Source organism: Oncorhynchus keta, chromosome 35 (assembly GCF_023373465.1).
Source record: "Oncorhynchus keta strain PuntledgeMale-10-30-2019 chromosome 35, Oket_V2, whole genome shotgun sequence".
Classification (NCBI taxonomy): Eukaryota; Metazoa; Chordata; class Actinopteri; order Salmoniformes; family Salmonidae; genus Oncorhynchus; species Oncorhynchus keta.
Genome location: NC_068455.1, coordinates 64800737 through 64825602, shown reverse-complemented (window position 1 = coordinate 64825602; position 24866 = coordinate 64800737). Strand labels below are relative to the sequence as shown.

Here is a 24866-nt window from a genome sequence, read left to right as displayed (position 1 = left end):
TTAAAAATCGCGCAACATTTCAGCGCCCTGCTACTCATGCCAGGAATATAGTATATGCATATGATTAGTATGTGTGGATAGAAAACACTCAGACGTTTATAAAACTGGTTAAATCACGGCTGTGACTATAACAAAACGTGCGTTTCATCGAAAAGCGCAGGAAAATCTGATCACTGAAAATGGAAAAATATATCCATCCGCCATGTCAACCCATTGTTAAAGGCGAACCACAATTAAATGGGGCTGAGGTTGCAATACCTACAGCTTCCACACAATGTCAACAGTCTTGTCATTTGCCTAGTCTTTGTTTCTTGGTCAAACGAACAAGAGACAGGCTTTTTCTTCAGGTCTCCGACCGGATATTTTGGTTGAGATTTACCCGGACATTATTTCCAGACGTACCCCTATAGGATACACTTCGTCTCGTGATTAATTTGATCGCTTATTAACGTTTACTAATACCTAAAGTTGCATTACAAAAGTATTTCGTGAAAGTGTTTTGTGAAAGTTTATCGTCGACTTTTTTAATTTAAAAAAATGACGTTACGTTATAAGACGCTATTTTTTTCCGTTTATCACACAGTCTTCATAGATCGATATCTAGGCTATATATGGACCGATTTAATCGAAAAAAAAGACCCAATAGTGATTATGGGACATCTAGGAGTGCCAACAAAGAAGATGGTCAAAGGTAATGAATGTTTTATATTTTATTTGTGCGGTTTGTGTAGCGCCGACTATGCTAATTATTTTGTTTACGTCCCCTGCAGGTCTTTTGGGGTGTTACATGCTATCAGATAATAGCTTCTCATGCTTTCGCCGAAAAGCATTTTAAAAATTTGACTTGTTGCCTGGATTCACAACGAGTGTAGCTTTAATTCAATATGTGCATGTGTATTTTAATGAACGTTTGAGTTTTAACTAGTACTATTAGCATTTAGCGTAGTGCATTTGCATTTCCAGATGTCTAGATGGGACGCCTGCGTTTCAGGTAGGAGCAAGAGGTTAACAGAATCCCCTCCTCTCTTCCGGGACAAAGTGAGGTTAAAACTCACTAACACACTCACACAACATAACTGAATTCACTTTTGACCCCCCAACATTATCGATCACCACTTCGCTGACAGTTCTAATTAACAGAGAACATAGGAATGTACTCACAGCCTTATCTAAAACACCCCAGAGCTCAGTTTCGTCGGTTCAACCATAGGTTAACTACCTTATCTGTTTACTTAATCCACAACCCATTTCTTTCTTCCTAGTTGGAATGGTGTTCATTAACTTGAATTACTCCTTGTCTGTGTCACACAATCCCACCTTATGAACTCATATTGTTAATCAGATATAATAAAACAGAGTATATGTTTACTAAGTTACAGTTCCATTTCAAATGAGGATATTGTTTATTCATAATTATTCTAACAACCACACACCATGTCATGTTTGAGAACACCTCAGGATGAATGTTTCAGTCCATCTTAAATCTGCCCCAATACCCTCACAACCATGTGTTTCAATACTCAAGCCAAGTTGAGGTTTCGTCGTCTTTAAGGTGGTGACAGCTAAGTTGGCACTAGTTTTAGTGTTACAAAACACTTCATTTTAACAGTGTACTACCGTTTGGGTAGCAGGTAGCCTAGTGCTTAGAGCATTGGGCCAGTAACCGAAAGGTTGCTAGATCCCCGAGCTGACAAGGTAAACATCTGTCGTTCTGCCCCTGAATAAGGCAGTTAACTCACTGTTCCTAGGCTGTCATTGTAAATAAGAATCTGACTTGCCGAGTTAAATTTAAAAAACTGCCCCTACAAGATACACTGTGCCCCAGGACTGGAGTATGTCTCCTTTGGGATGAACTCTGACCTCTATACCTCCAACAACAACCTCAATATAGCTCAAATCCGGATGGGCCGGGCCCCTAGGAGACCCCTTGGCCTTTATGGTGAAGCAGAGTAATAATGGTCACCCTTTGTCTCCCTGCCCTCAGTGAGCCGTGATCAAAACATATGCACTGTAAATCTTGGCATATTCTAAACCTAAGCCTGCCTATCTAACATTAATGCATACCATTTCTAACCTCTTGCTCTGAATCAGAAAGCATTTTACTTTTGTCATTAAAAGAAACAAACCAACAACAACAAACTGGACCAGTTCAATGACAAACTGTTAAGATTATTTTTCATTGATATATTTTACAAGAAAGTGATTAGTTGATTATGGAATATATTTGGTGGGAACTACTTATACAGTAAGAGGCATCAAGATGATTATGTGTGTACTTCAGTTACAGTATTGTAAGCAACTATACAATCTAATCCAAATATTAAGCTACTACAATAGTACTGATATTTCATGGGGACAATACAATAACGCAATAGACTATAATTATAGTCTCAGAGAACACCACCATTTTCAAATGTAATTGTTTCTCAACACTTTCCTGAATCACCTAAAAGTGTAAGTAAAAGAAAAAGGTCAGACCAATGCTTGATTTTACCAAACCCAATGAATGTTACAGAAGAATGAAATATGAATCCCATTCACCACTTACATACTGTAAGAACCCAAACATTAAATGGCTGCTATTTATAGACAGAGCTGTGGATGTTTGAGGCTATATAGTGTTTGTTCAAATGTTCTTGGTTTACAAACGTTGGAGTAAAACAAGCTTATATTTTGGTTTCTGATGGGATACGACAGTTGAACTAAACCCATGAGGCATAAGTTACTGTATATTCTTCAAGAATCAATGGGTACATATGATGATTCATTTATAAGTCCAAAAGTGGATATACCAACTGCTGATTGCCACTTTAAAGCATTGGAAAACAGATTCCTCAATGATCGTTGTCAGTGCCTACCAAGTAAACACATCAAGGTCAAAGACTGATGTATCTTTTGCGAACTGCTTTCAAGCAATGCAAAACAGAGTAAGTGACAAGTAGTTGTGGCACAGTGGTGTATAACAGATTATCATTCCAGCCCCCATTCCAAGGCTCTTAAATTTAGAGAACATACTGCTCATGAAGCAGATGGCAAGGACCATGATTTGAGTATGAAAACGTGCATAAACAGATTCAGAAAAATTAATATTTGAAATCTGACATTAAATCTGACATTTATTCCTGCAGGTAATGTATTTTATTAGACTACGGCCCGACACCATTGTTCATTATATTACAATTCCTCTTTGAGGTAGAGGCTCTCACTTGATGCTAAAAGACTCTTTGAGGCTTTTTTCTGCCTGTTCCTTTGTGATCAATTTCCAGGCAGGTGGTGTTATTGCTGGGAGTGCGTCATACTTTTTGGCAAATTCATTGTTGAATTTTACCATTACATATTTCCAGTAGTCTGAGGCCTCGATGCTGGGATCAGCCGGGATATGCCAGTTGGGGAAAATGTCTCTGTACTTTTTGTAAGGATGGTATTTTTGATTTGTCTCGTAGCATTGGAATTGTTGCTCACTGAACACAGAGGAGGAGCAGATATCAGTCACGAGTTTCCTTGAGTACACAAACCTGTACTGACCCAGACCCTGTGGTCTGTGTATTGAGGCACAGTGGTCTGTGTGGGCCTCTCCTCCTGCCTCGCATGGTGCCTTGCAGAATGGACATTGCTTCCCACAGCCAAATACTCTTTTGAAAAGAACATTCTGTGGTTTAATCCTCAATTGTTCCAGTTTCCTCTGTGCATCCACTCCCTCTTGGAACTTGTTCCTCAGGGATTGTTCCATTTCTTCAACAGATGTTTTGAGACAATGGGCAAACTGCTCTTGTTCAGCATTATTGAGAATCATGAAGGCACTCAGAGCATCCTTGGGAATGACCAGTGTATCTCCAAGCTCTGTGCAAATGTCCTGAATTAATTTCACAAAGTTGCTGTTTTTCTTGGTTTGGGCCTTTGTAATGGCATCCATTATTTTCTTGACGATTGCTTTCAGATGTTTATCTTCCAACTGAAACATTTTTTGCCCCTTTGAAAAGCGCGCCCTGATTTGATCAAATATCCAATTCTTGACAAACTCTTCATACGAACAAATGTAGCTGTCATAGCTCTCAAAGTTCAATTCTGAAAGCAAATGTTTCAAGATTGAGTACTGGAAAAATGCACGAGTGCTGAATTGAAGGGCATTTTTTCCTGTCAGCATTTCATCAACGATATCTGGACCCAATGAATGGGCAACACTTTCTTCCACTGCAGGTCTGAGGCAGAGGTATGTGAATTCTTCAGCTTTTTTCTGACACTGGTCTCGTTCATTGAACAAGTCCTTGAAGTCAGAGCAGAACTTGTCTTTGTTCAGATCAAGGCATCGGCGTGGGTCATTGACTTCTATGAAATGGTCATGCATTTGCTGAAATGCCCTGGCTGCAGCTCCACAGATATGTTGTTTTAGTGAGACTTCAAATAGGACATCAGTCTCAAGATCTTTGCTGGCTTTTAATCTTTCATCAATCATGTGTAGGATCTCCAGAATATAATTCTCATGGTAATCTGTTTCCCTTTCCACCTTCTCCATCACAAATTGTCTGCAAGTCTCTATGAGGTTGTCAGCCATCAACTGGGTTTTCTGTGTGTGTTGATCAATGTGAAGCCATTGTTTTACTTTCCTTAGAAACCAATTTGAAGCCACTTTGAATGGCTCTTTTCCTGAATGTTCCAGATTTACTCTAGCTATCATTTCATTCACAGAACTTCCCTTTTGGTACATGTTTGAACGGAGCTGGCGAAAAATCTTTCCAAAAATGTTTTTCTTCTTCAATCCTGGGAAGGACAACTTCTGCACAGTTTCATTCCACATCTGATCGAAATCTCTCTCGAGTTCCTGATCTGACTTCTCAGATTTGCTCTTCCTGCATTTATCAATTAATCCCAGAACACTCTCTTCCAGTCTTGCTGTGTGGGTCTTCTTTATTGTGTCCAAATTGTTCATTCCCTGTCTGATCTCAGCAGCTGCTTCCAGTTGATTCAGCACAGAGTTCTCCATTTCTCGTCGAAGGCTTTTTGCACTGTTGGAGAAGACCTCTCTGTACCCCTCCACTAGATGCACATTTCCTTCTGTCTGTTCATAATACTTGGTCAAGTTGTCAAGAATGGTCTTCTCCCATTTGGAAAGCTCAAGCAAAGCTTTGTTTTTCAATTTGCCAATCAAGTCATTCATGTCTGATGCCTCAGATTTCACAGTGATTGTACCAAAGTTGGAGATCCTTGTTTCAGCATTTGTTACCCAAGTATACATGTGCTTTTTGAATGACCATTCCCATTTGTGGAACTCAGTGCACAACTTCATGTAGGCATCAGCCACCAGGCTGTTTCTGAAGCTAAAAATGAAGTTTTCATACTTCACAGCATTCCACAAGCTTTTTGTCCACTCCAGAAACTCTGTTATGTTGTTTCCAGAGGCCTCACATTTCTCCAAGACTTCAATCATGTTTTTTTTAAACTCGTAGACGGACTCACTGTACCCAGCGTTGACAGGTGCCATTGGAGGGTTTCCATGCCAAAGTCCAGGGATGTACCAGTTACCAGTCTCTGGGTTGTACTCCATCACATCTGTGAAGATCTTGTTCTCTTCTTTGTTTTCCATGCTGGCTGCTGCCTGGGTCATCTCGTTCAATTGCTCCAAGAGCATTTTCCGGTCTCTCATGTTCTTGTCGTGTGCTGAGACATCTGCCACATTCTGGTGGACGAACTGACACTTGGGCTTCTTTCCCACCTCTTTCATCCGGAGAAAAGCATGGACAACAATTTGAAGGATGTCCTTCATCTCGGTTGAGTTCTCCATGGCAATATTGATTATTGTGACATCACTCAGCCCAACAACTAGAGTGGCTAGCTCGTTGTCGTGTTCAAAGCTGTCATCTAACTGTGCCAGCTCTGGCGACTTCAGCCCTTCTGTGTCGATGATCACTACAAAGTCGCAGTTCAGCTCTTTCTTGAAGTCTTCTTTGACTTTGATGAGAAGCATGAAGGCCCCTCTTGTGCATCTGCCGCTACTGACTGCGAACTGCACTCCAAACATTGTATTCAGTAGGGTGGACTTTCCTGTGCTCTGAACACCTAGAACAGTTACCACCAGGATCTTGTTCTTCGGCTTCACCAAGACATTGAGCTGATGCAGCACATCACTCACCCATCTCAGAGGTATGTTAGACGCGTCTCCGTCCACCAACTCCAGAGGAAACCCATCCAGAAGTAACTCAGCACATAGTCTGGGCAGGTGCTGCAGTTGTTGCCGTGACTCTTTAGTTTCGCTCAGTAAGACCGCAGATTCGTACAGTTGACCCATTTCCCGTAGGAAATGTTCAGTTCCTAAAGAACTGTTTGAAATCTGTCTATCAAGGTATGCAATTTCTTCTTTGGTTTCAGATGAGTTCTGAGACTTTTCTTTGTACAGCTCCCTAAGGCCTGAAAGGTTTTTACGAGACAGATTGTCCAGGTTCATTCGCATCCATTTCAAGAAGTAGGACCTTTCTAGCCCTGTGCTTGAAATTGCATGTATGAAGCAGGTCATTGCATCTGACATGTCATACCTCCTTTGCTGTTCCCTAAGTTGTCTTTTCTCTGCTTGCAGTTCACTTTTGTACGTCTCAATGTTCATCTCCCCAGCTTTCCGCAGTCTGCATTCCTCCTTCTCTAGACGTGCCAGCTCCTTCCAGATCTGTCCTTGCAAGGGAAGCTGACTTTCCTTATACTGTGGGGTGTCATTAATTTTTGACGTGATTGCATCAGCATTTTGCTTGGCAATCTGACATTCTTGGCAGTCCTCGTCAACCAAGATCCCAAGCTCATGTGCCACTTCAGCCATCTGCTCCAATGGCATTTTAGAATATGAACTCTTGATCACCTCACCAACTGTGTTTCTCAGGTTCTTCACAAAGTCTGCATCATTCATCTGTTTGGTTTTCAGGATGATGTTGCTTTTCTTCAAGTTCAACTCTGCTGCTGTTTTCTTCAAAGCATCAATGCTGAAGCTCTTGCTCTGTGGGTTACCCACCAGAAACAGCTGTGCCTTGGTGTGTTGGCTGGTCAGTAGCTTGTACTTGTTGTCCAGGTTGTCAAAGAACACAAAGACTGCTGCAGAGGTTGAACAAAGAAAGGAGTACTGGGTCTCAAAGGAACTGATGTCCCCTCTCAGATTGGTTACAGCAACAGCTTCACCAAAAATATCAATGTTCTTGTTCCCACAGGGAAGGTACCAGCTTATCTCAACTAATCCATTGGATATCCTCCTTGGACTATCACCACATTCCATGTCATGGTGGACAAACATGTCGTGATACTGTTGGGGATTACTCAGAAGCTTGTTCAGAATCTGTGACTTGGACAGAGAGCACTCACCCAATCTAACAAAAGAGACCATGGGGAGGTCAGAGAGAACAATCCTGTCTTCAACAAATCCTCTTGGGTCTGACAATGAATGAGGTCTAAACTTCTTGACAATGTCTCGCATTGCCCAAAGCATCAGCATGCACTGTTTTGTGTCACAATTGGGGAGAAGTAGGGGCACAGAAAACTGACACATTGACATTTTCAAGACCATCTCTTGCTGCAGAAAACTGTTAGAGCACAGAAAGAGAGCAGTAACCACGTCTAAGGGGTTTACAACATTACTAGATTCCATGTTATCAACCAGACTCTCCAGATCTAGGTCTATGTTGCAAAATGAAGCATCACAACTTGCCTCGCCTCCTGATGAGGTACATTTCACACTCCTAGCTGTTACATTAACCATCATTAACCTCTTCAAGAAAGTCCATGGTAAGGCTGAGAGAGTCTGAGCGGGTTCATCTGTGACGGTCTTCTCATCGATCTGCAGCACGGTGCTCAGGGCGAGCTTCTCTGTGTAGTGTTGCTCCAACCCCAGGTCCAACAGCAAGCTCTCCAGGTGGGTTTCTGTGAGGGATCGAGAAGGGTTTCAGATCTGAGCGCCTTGGTTGACAATCATTCCATTAGAAAACATCCTCCTGTCAAAAGTAACACGGTGAAAAATCTTAATACACTCACTTGTGCGTACATATGTCACAGCAGACTTGCTTTGTGTCCCGTTTTTCAGCACCGTAGAGACGTGGAAGGAGTATTTGACACCTGGACTCAGACTGCAGAACGTCAGGGTGTTGGATTCTGTTGTTATCTTCTGCACATCCTCTCCATCACAGGAACAGGTCACGAGAAATGCCTCAGGAACACCAACACGTTTGTCCCAACTCAGAGACACTGATTCACTGCTTACATGATCTATCTTTATCTTTTCAGGTGGCACAGGTTCTGCAAAAAGGACAAAGGACCCAATACAATTTTAACACTGAACTAATGAAAACACAAGTTAAACATAATTCTCCCTGTAATGCAAGAGGCCATGTTTGAATCAAAGCACTTACTTGTATGGATGGACATTGTGACCGATGCTCTCTGATTCCTATCGTCAGTGACCGATGAGACGCTGAAAGTGTACTCTGTCCCCGGGTACAAGCCTTCCACGTCAGTGCTGTTGGATCCTTGGATGGGCAGGATCTCTCTCTGGGTGTAGCAGGAGTAGGTCAATTTGTACCTCCATGCCGGGTCAAAAGGAGGCCAGCTCAGAGAAACAGAGTCACTGCCAACATAGCGAACTGTTATTTCTCCGGGGGAGGACAGCTCTGTGAAAGAGAGTAAAAAGTAAAGTTATAAATAATGTTCATCTCTGGGAAAGAGTTGTAGCAGCTAAGGATGGGCACAGTTATTTGAATATCCGAATGGAGGTTAGTATTCGATTACTTGTGTGAATGTTCATTTTATCAGAAAATGAATATTAGGCCTATTATAACAATGAAAAGCTTGTGTTATTAAATTATATTATCATTGTGACATTGTTACACACAGGGATATACCATGACAGTTGAAATTCTTGATTTAATAAAACAAGTTTTTATGATGATGGTATGAAAAGGTTATAAATAAATGCTTTGTCTGTATACTGTATTATCGCTACTGTTGTTATGCTAGCAGTGAAAAACAGATACAACCGGCGACGGTTATTAACAACTACAACTGATGTAGTGGTAAAACAAATTGGTGGGTAACTGCTTATGATTGTTCACAGTGAATAAAGTAATGCTCCCTATATTTTATGCACTTTTCCATGATATGCGAGTAAACTCTTGAACATAATACAAATAATTGACGTGTGTTTTCCCCCCACTACACCACTGGTTACAACATACCACTGGTTACAACATACCACTACACCACTGGTTACAACATACCACTGGTTACAACATACCACTGGTTACAACATACCACTACACCACTGGTTACAACATACCACTGGTTACAACATACCACTGGTTACAACATACCACTACACCACTGGTTACAACATACCACTGGTTACAACATACCACTGGTTACAACATACCACTGGTTACAACATAATACCACTACACCACTGGTTACAACATACCACTACACCACTGGTTACAACATAATATCACTACACCACTGGTTACAACATACCACTACACCACTGGTTACAACATAATATCACTACACCACTGGTTACAACATACCACTACACCACTGGTTACAACATAATATCACTACACCACTGGTTACAACATACCACTACACCACTGGTTACAACATACCACTACACCACTGGTTACAACATAATATCACTACACCACTGGTTACAACATACCACTACACCACTGGTTACAACATACCACTACACCACTGGTTACAACATACCACTACACCACTGGTTACAACATACCACTACACCACTGGTTACAACATACCACTACACCACTGGTTACAACATACCACTGGTTACAACATACCACTGGTTACAACATACCACTGGTTACAACATACCACTGGTTACAACATAATACCACTACACCACTGGTTACAACATACCACTACACCACTGGTTACAACATACCACTACACCACTGGTTACAACATACCACTACACCACTGGTTACAACATACCACTACACCACTGGTTACAACATAATATCACTACACCACTGGTTACAACATAATACCACTACACCACTGGTTACAACATAATATCACTACACCACTGGTTACAACATACCACTACACCACTGGTTACAACATACCACTACACCACTGGTTACAACATACCACTACACCACTGGTTACAACATAATATCACTACACCACTGGTTACAACATACCACTACACCACTGGTTACAACATACCACTACACCACTGGTTACAACATACCACTACACCACTGGTTACAACATAATATCACTACACCACTGGTTACAACATAATATCACTACACCACTGGTTACAACATAATACCACTACACCACTGGTTACAACATAATACCACTACACCACTGGTTACAACATAATACCACTACACCACTGGTTACAACATACCACTACACCACTGGTTACAACATACCACTACACCACTGGTTACAACATAATACCACTACACCACTGGTTACAACATAATATCACTACACCACTGGTTACAACATAATACCACTACACCACTGGTTACAACATAATACCACTACACCACTGGTTACAACATAATACCACTACACCACTGGTTAAAACATAATACCACTACACCACTGGTTACAACATAATACCACTACACCACTGGTTACAACATACCACTACACCACTGGTTACAACATAATACCACTACACCACTGGTTACAACATAATACCACTACACCACTGGTTACAACATAATATCACTACACCACTGGTTACAACATAATACCACTACACCACTGGTTACAACATAATATCACTACACCACTGGTTACAACATAATATCACTACACCACTGGTTACAACATAATACCACTACACCACTGGTTACAACATAATATCACTACACCACTGGTTACAACATACCACTACACCACTGGTTACAACATACCACTGGTTACAACATACCACTACACCACTGGTTACAACATACCACTACACCACTGGTTACAACATACCACTACACCACTGGTTACAACATAATATCACTACACCACTGGTTACAACATACCACTACACCACTGGTTACAACATACCACTACACCACTGGTTACAACATACCACTGGTTACAACATAATATCACTACACCACTGGTTACAACATAATATCACTACACCACTGGTTACAACATAATATCACTACACCACTGGTTACAACATACCACTACACCACTGGTTACAACATAATATCACTACACCACTGGTTACAACATAATATCACTACACCACTGGTTACAACATAATATCACTACACCACTGGTTACAACATAATATCACTACACCACTGGTTACAACATAATATCACTACACCACTGGTTACAACATAATATCACTACACCACTGGTTACAACATAATATCACTACACCACTGGTTACAACATACCACTACACCACTGGTTACAACATAATATCACTACACCACTGGTTACAACATACCACTGGTTACAACATAATATCACTACACCACTGGTTACAACATACCACTACACCACTGGTTACAACATAATATCACTACACCACTGGTTACAACATAATATCACTACACCACTGGTTACAACATAATATCACTACACCACTGGTTACAACATAATATCACTACACCACTGGTTACAACATACCACTGGTTACAACATAATATCACTACACCACTGGTTACAACATACCACTACACCACTGGTTACAACATACCACTGGTTACAACATAATATCACTACACCACTGGTTACAACATACCACTACACCACTGGTTACAACATAATATCACTACACCACTGGTTACAACATACCACTGGTTACAACATAATATCACTACACCACTGGTTACAACATAATATCACTACACCACTGGTTACAACATACCACTACACCACTGGTTACAACATAATATCACTACACCACTGGTTACAACATACCACTGGTTACAACATAATATCACTACACCACTGGTTACAACATACCACTACACCACTGGTTACAACATACCACTGGTTACAACATAATATCACTACACCACTGGTTACAACATACCACTACACCACTGGTTACAACATACCACTGGTTACAACATAATATCACTACACCACTGGTTACAACATACCACTGGTTACAACATAATATCACTACACCACTGGTTACAACATAATATCACTACACCACTGGTTACAACATACCACTACACCACTGGTTACAACATACCACTACACCACTGGTTACAACATAATATCACTACACCACTGGTTACAACATAATATCACTACACCACTGGTTACAACATAATATCACTACACCACTGGTTACAACATAATATCACTACACCACTGGTTACAACATACCACTGGTTACAACATACCACTACACCACTGGTTACAACATACCACTGGTTACAACATAATATCACTACACCACTGGTTACAACATACCACTACACCACTGGTTACAACATAATATCACTACACCACTGGTTACAACATACCACTGGTTACAACATAATATCACTACACCACTGGTTACAACATAATATCACTACACCACTGGTTACAACATAATACCACTACACCACTGGTTACAACATACCACTACACCACTGGTTACAACATACCACTGGTTACAACATAATAACACTACACCACTGGTTACAACATAATACCACTACACCACTGGTTACAACATACCACTACACCACTGGTTACAACATAATATCACTACACCACTGGTTACAACATACCACTGGTTACAACATAATATCACTACACCACTGGTTACAACATACCACTGGTTACAACATAATATCACTACACCACTGGTTACAACATACCACTACACCACTGGTTACAACATAATATCACTACACCACTGGTTACAACATACCACTGGTTACAACATAATATCACTACACCACTGGTTACAACATATCACTACACCACTGGTTACAACATACCACTACACCACTGGTTACAACATACCACTGGTTACAACATAATATCACTACACCACTGGTTACAACATAATATCACTACACCACTGGTTACAACATACCACTAAACCACTGGTTACAACATACCACTACACCACTGGTTACAACATAATATCACTACACCACTGGTTACAACATAATATCACTACACCACTGGTTACAACATAATATCACTACACCACTGGTTACAACATAATATCACTACACCACTGGTTACAACATAATATCACTACACCACTGGTTACAACATACCACTGGTTACAACATAATATCACTACACCACTGGTTACAACATACCACTACACCACTGGTTACAACATACCACTGGTTACAACATAATATCACTACACCACTGGTTACAACATACCACTACACCACTGGTTACAACATAATATCACTACACCACTGGTTACAACATACCACTGGTTACAACATAATATCACTACACCACTGGTTACAACATAATATCACTACACCACTGGTTACAACATAATACCACTACACCACTGGTTACAACATACCACTACACCACTGGTTACAACATACCACTGGTTACAACATAATATCACTACACCACTGGTTACAACATAATACCACTACACCACTGGTTACAACATACCACTACACCACTGGTTACAACATAATATCACTACACCACTGGTTACAACATACCACTGGTTACAACATAATATCACTACACCACTGGTTACAACATACCACTGGTTACAACATAATATCACTACACCACTGGTTACAACATACCACTGGTTACAACATAATATCACTACACCACTGGTTACAACATACCACTACACCACTGGTTACAACATAATATCACTACACCACTGGTTACAACATACCACTGGTTACAACATAATATCACTACACCACTGGTTACAACATACCACTACACCACTGGTTACAACATAATATCACTACACCACTGGTTACAACATACCACTACACCACTGGTTACAACATACCACTACACCACTGGTTACAACATACCACTACACCACTGGTTACAACATAATATCACTACACCACTGGTTACAACATAATATCACTACACCACTGGTTACAACATAATATCACTACACCACTGGTTACAACATACCACTACACCACTGGTTACAACATACAACTACACCACTGGTTACAACATACCACTACACCACTGGTTACAACATACCACTGGTTACAACATACCACTACACCACTGGTTACAACATACCACTACACCACTGGTTACAACATACCACTACACCACTGGTTACAACATACCACTACACCACTGGTTACAACATACCACTACACCACTGGTTACAACATAATATCACTACAACTCCATAATATGCATACAGATGCAGTGTTTTCATGTGAATGGAAAGAAACTGATATTCATTTTATGAAATGATAAAGAATAAGTCGCTCTGGATAAGAGCGTCTGCTAAATGACTTAAATGTAAATGTAAATGTAATTGACAATAATTCATAGATACAGTATTTTGTAAATTATATAATTTTCTCTAATATTACTGAAGCACCTTCTACAGCAGCCTCCATCTGTTGAGCTGGCTCTACCTCCAGACCGTCCACTTGTGCTCTCTGACATGCGTCCTCATCTTCCCCAAGTTTTAAGTCAAGGAATTGATCACTTGAATCATGAAAGTCCTTCAAATGAATAGAAAAACGTTCACAGCTAGAATGGAAGGTTTTACACTTTCACATTTCTGTCAATGTAATGATTAAAACATGTCCCCACATTGCAAATTGCAAAGCAAATTAATTGATGAAAGAGGGCACATTTTAAGGACAACTACATAAAGTATTCACACCCCATGATTTTTCCCACATTTTTTTTGTGATACAAATTGAGATTGTAATGAATTTAATTGTCATTTTCTGTCAATGATTTACACAACATACTCTGTAATGTCAAAGTGGAAGAAACATTTAAATATTTGTAAAACATACAAAATATTAAAAATATAAAAATAATAAGATTATATACAGTGCATTTGGAAAGTATTCAGACCCCTTTACCTTTTCCACATTTTGTTACGTTATAGCCTTTTACAAAAATGTATTTTAAAAAATCAAATCATTCTACACACAATACCCCATAATGACAAAGCAAAAACAGGTTTTTGAAGTTTTTCAAATGTATATAAAAATAATAATATGAAATACCTTATTTACATAAGTATTCAGACCCTTTGCAATGAGACTTGATATTGAGCTCAGGTGCATCCTGTTTTGATTGATCATCCTTGAGATGTTTCTACAACTTCATTGTAGTCCACCTATAGTAAATTCATTTGATTTTACATGATTTGGAAAGGCTGTCTATATAGGGTCCCAGAGTTGACAGTGCATGTCAGGGCAAAAACCAAGCCATGAGGTCAAAGTTATTGTCTGTGGAGCTCCAAGACAGGTTTGTGTCGAGGCACAGATCTGGGGAAAGGTACCAAAACAATTCTGTAGCATTGAAGGTCCCCGAGAACACATTGGCCTCCATCATTCTTACATGGAAGAAGTTTGGAACCACCAAGACTCTTCCTAGAATTTTCCTAGAGCCAAACTGAACAACCGGGGGAGAAGGGCCTTGGTCAGGGAGGTGACCAAGAAGCCGATGGCCACTCTGACAGAGCTCTAGAGTTCCTCTGTGGAGATGGGAGAACCTTCCAGAAGGACAACCATCTCTGCAGCAACCCACCAATCAGGCTTTTATGGTTGAGTGGCCAGAAGGAAGCCACTCCTCAGTAAAAGGCACATGACAGCCCGCTTGGAGTTTGCCAAAAGGCACCTAAAGATTCTCAGACCATGAGAAACAAGATTCTCTGGTCTGATGAAACCAAGATTGAACTATTTGGCCTGAATGCCAAGCGTCAAGTTTGGAGGAAACCTGGCACCATCCAAACGGTGAAGCATGGCGGTGGCAGCATCATACTGTGGGGATGTTTTTCAGAGGCAGGGAACGGGAGACTAGTCAGGATCGAGGCATAGATGAACGGAGCAAAGTACAGAGAGATCCTTGATGAAAACCTGCTCCAGAGTGCTCAGGACCTCAGACTGGTGTGAAGGTTCACCTTCCAACAGGACAACAACCCTAAGCACACAACCAAGACAATGCAGTAGTGGCTTCGGGACAAGTCTCTGAATGTCCTTAAGTGGAATAGCCAGAGCCCAGAATTCAACCCAATCATACATCTCTGGAGAGACCTGGAAATAGCTGTGCACCCATCCAACCTGACAGAGCTTGAGAGGATTTGCAGAGAAGAACGGGAGAAACTCCCCAAATACAGGTGTGCCAAGCTTGTAGTGTCATACCCAAGACTCGAGGCTGTAATCGCTGCCAAAGGTAATTCAACAAAGTACTGAGTAAAAGGTCTGAATACTTATGTAAATATGATATATTTAAAAAAAAATGTTTTTGCTTTGTCATTATGGGGTAGTGTGTGTAGATTGATGAGAAAAAAAAACGATTGAATCAATTTTAGAATAAGGCTGTAACGTAACAAAGTGTGGGAACAAATCAAGGGGTCTGAATACTTTCCGAATACACTGTGTGTATACTGTGCCTTGCTAAAGCATTCACACCCCTTGGACTTCTTCACATTTTACTCTGTTACAAAGTGGGAATAAAATGTAATTAATTGTATGTTTTTGTCAACAATCAAAACAAAAATGTTAAAATGTTCAAGTCTTGCCATAGATTTTGAAGCAGATTTAAGTCAAAACTGTAACCACTCAGGGACATTCACTGTCTTCTTGGTAAGCAACTCTAGTGTAGATTTGGCCTTGTGTTTTAGGTTATTGACCTGCTGAAAGGTGAATTCCTCTCCCAGTGTCTGGTGTAAAGCAGACTGAACCAGGTTTTCCTCTAGGATGTTGATGTGTTTAGTGCCACCCCATTTTTCTTTATCCTGAAAAATGCCAGAGTATTTGCCGATGTCAAGCATACCCATACCATGATGCAGCGACTACCATGCTTGAAAATAAGTGATGTGTTGAGTTGGATTTGGCCCAAACATAAGGCTTTGCATTTTAGGACAAAAAGTGTATTTCTGTGCTGTGTTTTATTGCAGCATTATAATGAACAAAAATATAAATGCAACATGCAAAAATTTCAAAGACTTTACTGAGTTACAGTTCATGTAAAGAAATCGTTCAATTTAAATAAATTGATTAGGTACTAATCTATGGATATCACATGACTGGGAATACAGATATGCATCTATTGGTCACAGATACTTTAAGAGAAAGATAGAGGCGTGGATCAGAAAACCAGTCAGTATCTGGTGTGACCACCATTTGCCTCATGCAGCGTGACACATCCCCTTCGGATAGAGTTGATGAGGCTATTGATTGTGGCCTGAGGAATGTTGTCACACTCCTCTTCAATGGCTGTGCGAAGTTTCTGGAAATGGGCGGGAACTGGACCACAATGTAGGGTTGTCGATCCCGAGCATCCCAAACATGCTCAAAGGGTGACATGGTGAGTATGCAAGCCATGGAAGAATTTGGAAATGTTCATGCTTTATCATGCTGAGATGATGGCGGTGGATGAATGACACGACAATGGGCATCAGGATCTCGTCACGGTATCTCTGTGTATTCAAATTGCCATCGATAAAACGCAATTGTGTTCATTGTCCGTAGCCTATTCCATAACCCCACCGCCACCATGGGGCACTCTGTTCACAACTTTGACATCAGCAAACCGCTCGCCCACACAAAAACATACATGTGTTCTGAGATTGGGAGGTCAGTTGGACATGCTGCCAAATTCTCTAAAACGACGTTGGTCATGCTGTTTAATCAGCTTCTTGATATGCCACACCGGTCAGGTGGATGGACTTTCTTGGAAAGGAGAAATGCTCACTAACAGGGTCTTAAACAAATTTGTGCACAACATTTGAGAGAAATAATCTTATGGAACATTTCTGGGATCTTTTATTTCAGCTCATGAAACTTGACCAACACTTTACATGTTGCATTTATACTTTTGTTCAGTTCACTTCAGTGGCTTGTTGCAATAATATCCATGTTTTGGAATATTTTTGTATATTTTGTATTCTTCTTTTCAAATCATCAGTCATTATTGTGGAGTCACTACAATGTTTTTGACCCATCCTCAGTATTCTCCCATCACAGCCATTGAACTCTGTACTGCAACTGTTTTAAAATCACCAATGGTCTCATGGTAACGTCCTTGAGCAATTTCATAATTCATAATCTTACAGCATATTAACTTGAACATGCTTAAAGAGATATTCAATCCCTGATTTGTTATTGCTACCCATCCACCAATCTCTGCCCTTCTTTATGAGGCTTTTGAAACAGGCTTTGTAGTTGAATCTGTGCTTGAAATTCAGTACTTGACTGGGGGACCGTACAGCTGTTGCATGTATGGGGGACAGATGAAGGGTTAGTCGTTCCAAAATAATGTCCACCCCTATTATTTCACACAAAGTCCATGCAACTTATTATGTTATTTGTTAAGCCAAATTTACTCTTGAACTTATTTAGGCTAAGAAATAACTAAGCAACGACTACATTTTTGTTATCACATTTTCGTGAATATTTTTTTTTAATGTGATATGTTCTTCCACTTTGACTTTACATAGTATTTTGAGTAGACAAAAACGTACAATTAAATCCATGTAAATCCCACTTTGTAACACAATAAAATGTGAAGAAATCGAAGGGGTATGAATGCTTATGCAAGGCACTGTATATACAGTACCAGTCAAAGGTTTGGACACACCTACTCATGCAAGGATTTTTCTTTATTTTTACTACTTTCTACATTGTAGAATAATAGCGAAGACATCACAACTATGAAATAACACATGGAATCATGTAGTAACCAAGAAAGTGTTAAACAAATCAAAATATAGCCACCCACATATACCAACCCTTTGCCTTGATGACAGCTTTGCACACTCTTGGCATTCTCTCAACCAGCTTCACCTAGAATGCTTTTGCAACAGTCTTGAAGGAGTTCCCACATATGCTGAGCACTTGTTGGCTGCTTTTCCTTCAATCTGCGGTCCAACTCATCTAAACACCACCTCAATTGGTTTGAGGTCAGGTGATTGTGGAGGCAAGGTCATTTGATGCAGCACTCCATAACTCTTCTTCTTGGTCAAATAGCCATTACACAGCCTGGAGGTGTGTTGAGTCATTGTCCTGTTGAAAAACAAATGATAGCCTCACTAAGCGCAAACCAGATGGAATGGTGTATCGCTGCAGGATGCTGTGGTAGCCATGCTGGTTAAGTGTGCCTTGAATTCTAAATAAATCACAGACATTGTCACCAGCAAAGCACCCCCACACCATCACTCCTCCATGCTTCACGGTGGGAACCACACATGCGGAGATCATCTGTTCACCTACACTGCCTCTCACAAAGACATGGTGGTTAGAACCAACAATCTCAAATTTGGACTCATCAAATAAAAGGACTGATTTCCACCTTTCTAATGTCCATTGCTGGTGTTTCTTGGCCCAGGCAAGTCTCTTCTTTATTATTGGTGTCCATTAGAAGTGGTTTCTTTGCAGCAATTCGTTTATGAAGGCCCGATTTCACGCAGTCTCCTCTGAACAGTTGATGTTATGATGTCTGTTACTTGAACTCTGTGTCTGTGAAGCATTTATTTGGGCTGCAATCTGAGGTGCAGTGAACTTATCCTCTGCAGCAGAGGAAACTCTGGGTCTTCCTTTCCTGTGGTGGTCCTCAAGAGAGGCAGTTTCATCATAATGCTTGATGGTTTTTGCGACTGCACTTGAAGAAACGTTAAAAGTTCTTGAAATGTTCCGCATTGACTCACCTTCACGTCTTAAAGTAATGATGGACTGTTGTTTCTATTTGCTTATTTGAGCTGTTCTTGCTATAATATGTGCATGGTCTTTTACCAAACAGGGCTATCTTCTGTATACCAACCCTACCTTGTCACAACACAACTGATTGGTTCATTTGCATTAAGGAAAGACATTTTCAAGGCACACCCGTTCATTGAAATGCATTCTAGTTGACTACCTCAAGAAGCTGGTTGAGAGAATGCCAAGAGTGTGCTGTCATCAAGGCAAAGGGTGGCTACTTTGAATAATTTAAAAAAGAAGGTATATTTTGATTTGTTTTACACTTTTTTGGTTACTACATGATTCCATATGTGTTATTTCATAGATGTAGAAAATAGTAAAAAGAAAGAAAAACCCTGGAATGAGAAGGTGTGTCCAAACTTCTGACTGGTACTGTATATTGAACTGACAAAGTTTTTGATTCTGTATAAGTTATACAATACATATCTATCTTCAAAAACCTTTTGGTGAAAGAGGAACAGAAAACCTTACCTCTTCATCTGAGGAACTGTCCATTGGCAAGGTGTCTTCAGCCGCCCCACTCCTACCCAGGTCATAGGTCACATCTTTCAGACTGCCTGGCTCTGCAATACGTTTGGGATAATAGATGAGCTCATGTTGCAGCACATCAAAACATTATAAGATGCTTTATTTTCCATTATAAACTGGGTGGTTTGAGCCCTGAATGGCTGACAGCTGTGGTATATCAGACCATATACCACAGGGACGAGAAAACATGTATTTTTACTGCTCTAATGAGGTTGGTAACCAGTTTATAATAGCAATAAGGCACCTCAGGGGATTGTGGTATACTGGCCATGTACCACACCCCCTTGGCCCTTATTATATAATGATATACAGTGGGGAGAACAAGTATTTGATACACTGCCGATTTTGCAGGTTTTCCTACTTACAAAGCATGTAGAGGTCTGTTATTTTTATCATAGGTAAACTTCAACTGTGAGAGGCGGAATCTAAAACAAAAATCCATAAAATCACATTGTATGAGTTTTACGTAATTAATTAGCATTTTATTGCATGACATAAGTATTTGACACATGAGAAAAGCAGAACTTAATATTTGGAAATCTTCACAATTACAGAGATAATTCGTTTCCTGTAGTTCTTGACCAGGTTTGCACACACTGAAGCAGGGATTTTGGCCCACTCCTCCATACAGATCTTCTACAGATCCTTCAGGTTTCGGGGTTGTCGCTGGGCAATAAGGACTTTCAGCTCCCTCCAAAGATTTTCTATTGGGTTCAAGTCTGGAGACTGGCTAGGCCACTCCAGGACATTGAGATGCTTCTTACGGAGCCACTCCTTAGTTGCCCTGGCTGTGTGTTTCGGGTCGTTGTCATGCTGGAAGACCCAGCCTCGACCCATCTTCAATGCTCTTACTGAGGGAAGGAGGTTGTTGGCCAAGATCTCGTGATACATGGCCCCATCCATCCTCCCCTCAATACGGTGCAGTCGTCCTGTCCCCTTTGCAGAAAAGCATCCCCAAAGAATGATGTTTCCACCTCCATGCTTCACGGTTGGGATGGTGTTCTTGGGGTTGTACTCATCCTTCTTTTTCCTCCAAACACGGCGAGTGGAGTTTAGACCAAAAAGCTCTATTTTTGTCTTCATCAGACCACATGACCGTCTCCCATTCCTCCTCTGGATCATCCAGATGGTCATTGGCAAACTTCAGATGGGCCTGGACATGCGCTGGCTTGAGCAGGGGGACCTTGCGTGTGCTGCAGGATTTTAATCCATGACGGTGTAGTGTGTTACTAATGGTTTTCTTTGAGACTGTGGTCCCAACTCTCTTTAGGTCATTGACCAGGTCCTGCCGTGTAGTTCTGGGCTGATCCCTCACCTTCCTCATGGTCATTGATGCCCCACGAGGTGAGATCTTGCATGGAGCCTCAGACCGAGAGTGATTGACCGTCATCTTGAACTTACACAGCTCTCTGGTCTTGGCCATTGTGGAGAGGGTGGAGTCTGTTTGATTAAGTGTGTGGACAGGTGTCTTTTATACAGGTCATGAGTTCAAACAGGTGCAGTTAATTCAGGTAATGAGTGGAGAACATGTGGGATTCTTAAAGAAAAACTAACAGGTCTGTGAGAGCCGGAATTCTTACTGGTTGGTAGGTGATCAAATACTTATGTCATGCAATAAAATGCTAATTAATTACTTAAAAATCATACAATGTGATCTTCTGGATTTTTGTTTTAGATTACGTCTCTCACAGTTGAAGTGTACATATGATAAATTACAGACCTCTACATGCTTTGTAAGTAGGAAAACCTGCAAAATCGGCAGTGTATCAAATACTTGTTCTCCCCACTGTAACACCAGTGACAAAAAGCACTAAACTGACCGTCCTCAATGTGACAACTGTTCATGATACAGCCCTCCCAGTCCCTCATCCTCATGCACAGCATACACACGCACACTATAAAATACACTCACACACATACACATGGATTTTGTTTTGCAGATACACTAACGTTCAAAAGTTTGGGGTCACTTAGAAATGTCCCTGTTTTTGAAAGAAAATAAAAGTTTTTGTCCATTAAAATAACATCAAATTGATCAGAAATAAAGTGTAGACATTCTTAATCGTAGCTGGCAGATAGCAACCATTACTTATGTGTTTCAATGGCACAGTTTTTTTATTTTACCTTTATTTAACTAGGCAAGTCAGTTAAGAACAAATTCTTAATTTCAATGATGGCCTAGGCACAGCCAGTTAACTGTGGACCTTGTCAGGTCAGGGATTCAAGCTTGCAACCTTCTGGTTACTAGTCCAATGCTCTAACCACTAGGCTACCTGCCGCCCTGTGTTAGCTAATCCAAGTGTATCATTTTAAAAGGGTAATTGATCAATAGAAAACCCTTTTGCAATTATGTTAGCGCAGCTGAAAACGGTTCTGAATAAAGCCAGAAACAAAATGGCCAGAAACAAAGTACTTTCTTCTGAATGAGTGGGAGGCCCCGGTGCACAACTGAGCAAGAGGATAAGTACATTAGAGTGTCAAGTTTGAGAAACAGACGCCTCAAAAGTCCTCAACTGGCAGCTTCATTAAATAGTACCCGCTTATTCACTGTTGATCTTGAGACTGGTGTTTTGCGGGTATTACTTAATGAAGCTTCCAGTTGAGGACTTGTGAGGAGTCTGTTTCTCAAACCCTAATGTACTTGTCCTCTTGCTCAGTTGTGCACCAGGGCCTCCCACTCCTCACTCCTCTTTCTATTCTGGTTAGAGCCAGTTTGCGCTGTTCTGTAAAGGGAGTAGTACACAGCGTTGTACAAGATCTTCAGTTTCTTGGCAATTTTTTGCATGGAATAGCCTTCATTTCTCAGAACAATAGACTGACGAGTTTCAGAAGAAAGTACTTTGTTTCTGGCCATTTTGAGCCTGTAATCAAACCTACAAATGCTGTTGCTCCAGATACTCAACTAGTCTGAAGAAGGCCAGTTTTATTGCTTCTTTAATTAAAACAACAGTTTCAGCTGTGCTTAATTGCAAAAGGGTTTTCTAAAGATCAATTATCCTTCTAAATGTTTTACCTTTATTTAACTAGACAAGTAAATTAAGAACAAATTCTTATTTTCAATGACAGCCTAGTGAGTTAACTACCTGTTCAGGGGCAGAACGACAGATCTCTAACCACTAGGCTACCCTGCCACCCCCCAAAATGATGAACTTGTATATCTAACACAACTTGCCATTGGAACACAGGAGTGATGGTTGCTGATAAAGGGCCTCTGTACACCTATGTAGATATTCCATTAAAAATCTGCCATTTCCAGCTACAATAGTCATTTACAACATGAACAATGTCTACACTGTATTTCTGATCAATTTGATGTTATTTTAAAGGACAAAAAATGTGCTTTCCTTTTAAAAACAAGGACATTTCTAAGTGATACCAAACTTTTGAACAATAGTGTATTTGGTAGTAGAGTAGTGGCTATGTTCACACACTTAATGTAATGTAATGTTTTTTAATTGTATATAGCTGCCTTAATTTTGCTGGACCCCAGGAAGAGTAGCTGCTGCCTTGGAAGGTACTAATGGGCATCCATAATAACTACATACTGTATACAGACAATGGGCCAAAAGTTTATCGGAAAAGGGTTAAATGTATGTAATATGATAATCGAGCAGACTATTTTATCTAAAGAGACGCAGTCGTGCGTGTATACATATGGGTGTTCCCAGGAATTAAACCCACTATCCTATTGCAATCGCCATAGCCTACCAACTGAGCTGGAGCACCACTATTGACACTGATACAGGATAAGATTGAATTGAAGAAATAGGCCACCAGTCGACAGGACTCATCACTCGTCTAGAAAAGGCCCGACGCTACTTACCTATCTCTTCTTCGACGATTGCGTTGCATCTCAAGCAAAACTGCTGTCCCTCCTCACAAAGGGTGTTACATCGAGGACACTTCATTTTCTGAAAATGTCTGGAACACAACTCAATAAAAATATGTGCCTAACAGTAAAGTGAAATGTTGTACTAATTTAGACACCCCATAGAATGAATAAAATTGTTTATCAATGCCGCATAATCAGATCATAAGAATGTTGGGGAAAAAGGACATATATTAGGCTACCCTTTCAAACATTTGCATTCGTAAGAAGTATTGGCTTACAGCAACCTTGGTTTATAATCAGCTAATGTGATATTAGATGTACAATTTCGTTGGCTTACAGGTTGTATTATCTTTCACTTCGTTCGGATAAAAACATAAGTGGCCCTGTGATTTAAGCTATTAGACAGTTTGATAAGCAACACTTTACGAGACACGACTCACCTGCATATCACACCGCAGCTCATTGACAACGCATAATCAAACGTTCCAGCTACAGCACTAAATGCCACTGGGATGAACCATGTGTAAGAATGAAACTGTCTACTGTGCCAGACTGACAACATTCATGCCATCACATTTTGAAAATGTTCAGAAGTTCACTGTATTCACGTATCATTT

At 40.4% G+C, this 24866-nt stretch overlaps 1 protein-coding gene across 1 annotated transcript; it reads right to left on the bottom strand.

Annotated features, from left to right (window-relative positions):
• Positions 1-2140: 2140 nt before the first annotated feature.
• LOC118368846 (interferon-induced very large GTPase 1-like) lies at positions 2141-24755 on the bottom strand. The gene is made up of 7 exons (XM_035753277.2): positions 24690-24755; positions 24241-24338; positions 20361-20452; positions 14546-14672; positions 8376-8633; positions 8002-8262; positions 2141-7890 (listed from the first exon to the last, which is right to left on the bottom strand). Exons 1-7 carry the CDS (start codon positions 24710-24712, stop codon positions 3203-3205), a joined length of 5547 nt encoding a protein of 1848 aa, XP_035609170.2. The 5' UTR covers positions 24713-24755; the 3' UTR covers positions 2141-3202.
• Positions 24756-24866: the final 111 nt, after the last annotated feature.

Excerpts from the sequence above, each read along its gene's own strand:
- LOC118368846 (XM_035753277.2), bottom strand. The coding sequence starts at position 24,712 with ATGAGCTGCGGTGTGATATGCAG. Across the intron at positions 20,453-24,240 it reads AATCGTCGAAGAAGAGATAG|AGCCAGGCAGTCTGAAAGAT; the intron begins GTAAGTAGCGTC and ends AACGTATTGCAG. Across the intron at positions 8,634-14,545 it reads GATGGAGGCTGCTGTAGAAG|AGCTGTCCTCCCCCGGAGAA; the intron begins GTGCTTCAGTAA and ends TCTCTTTCACAG.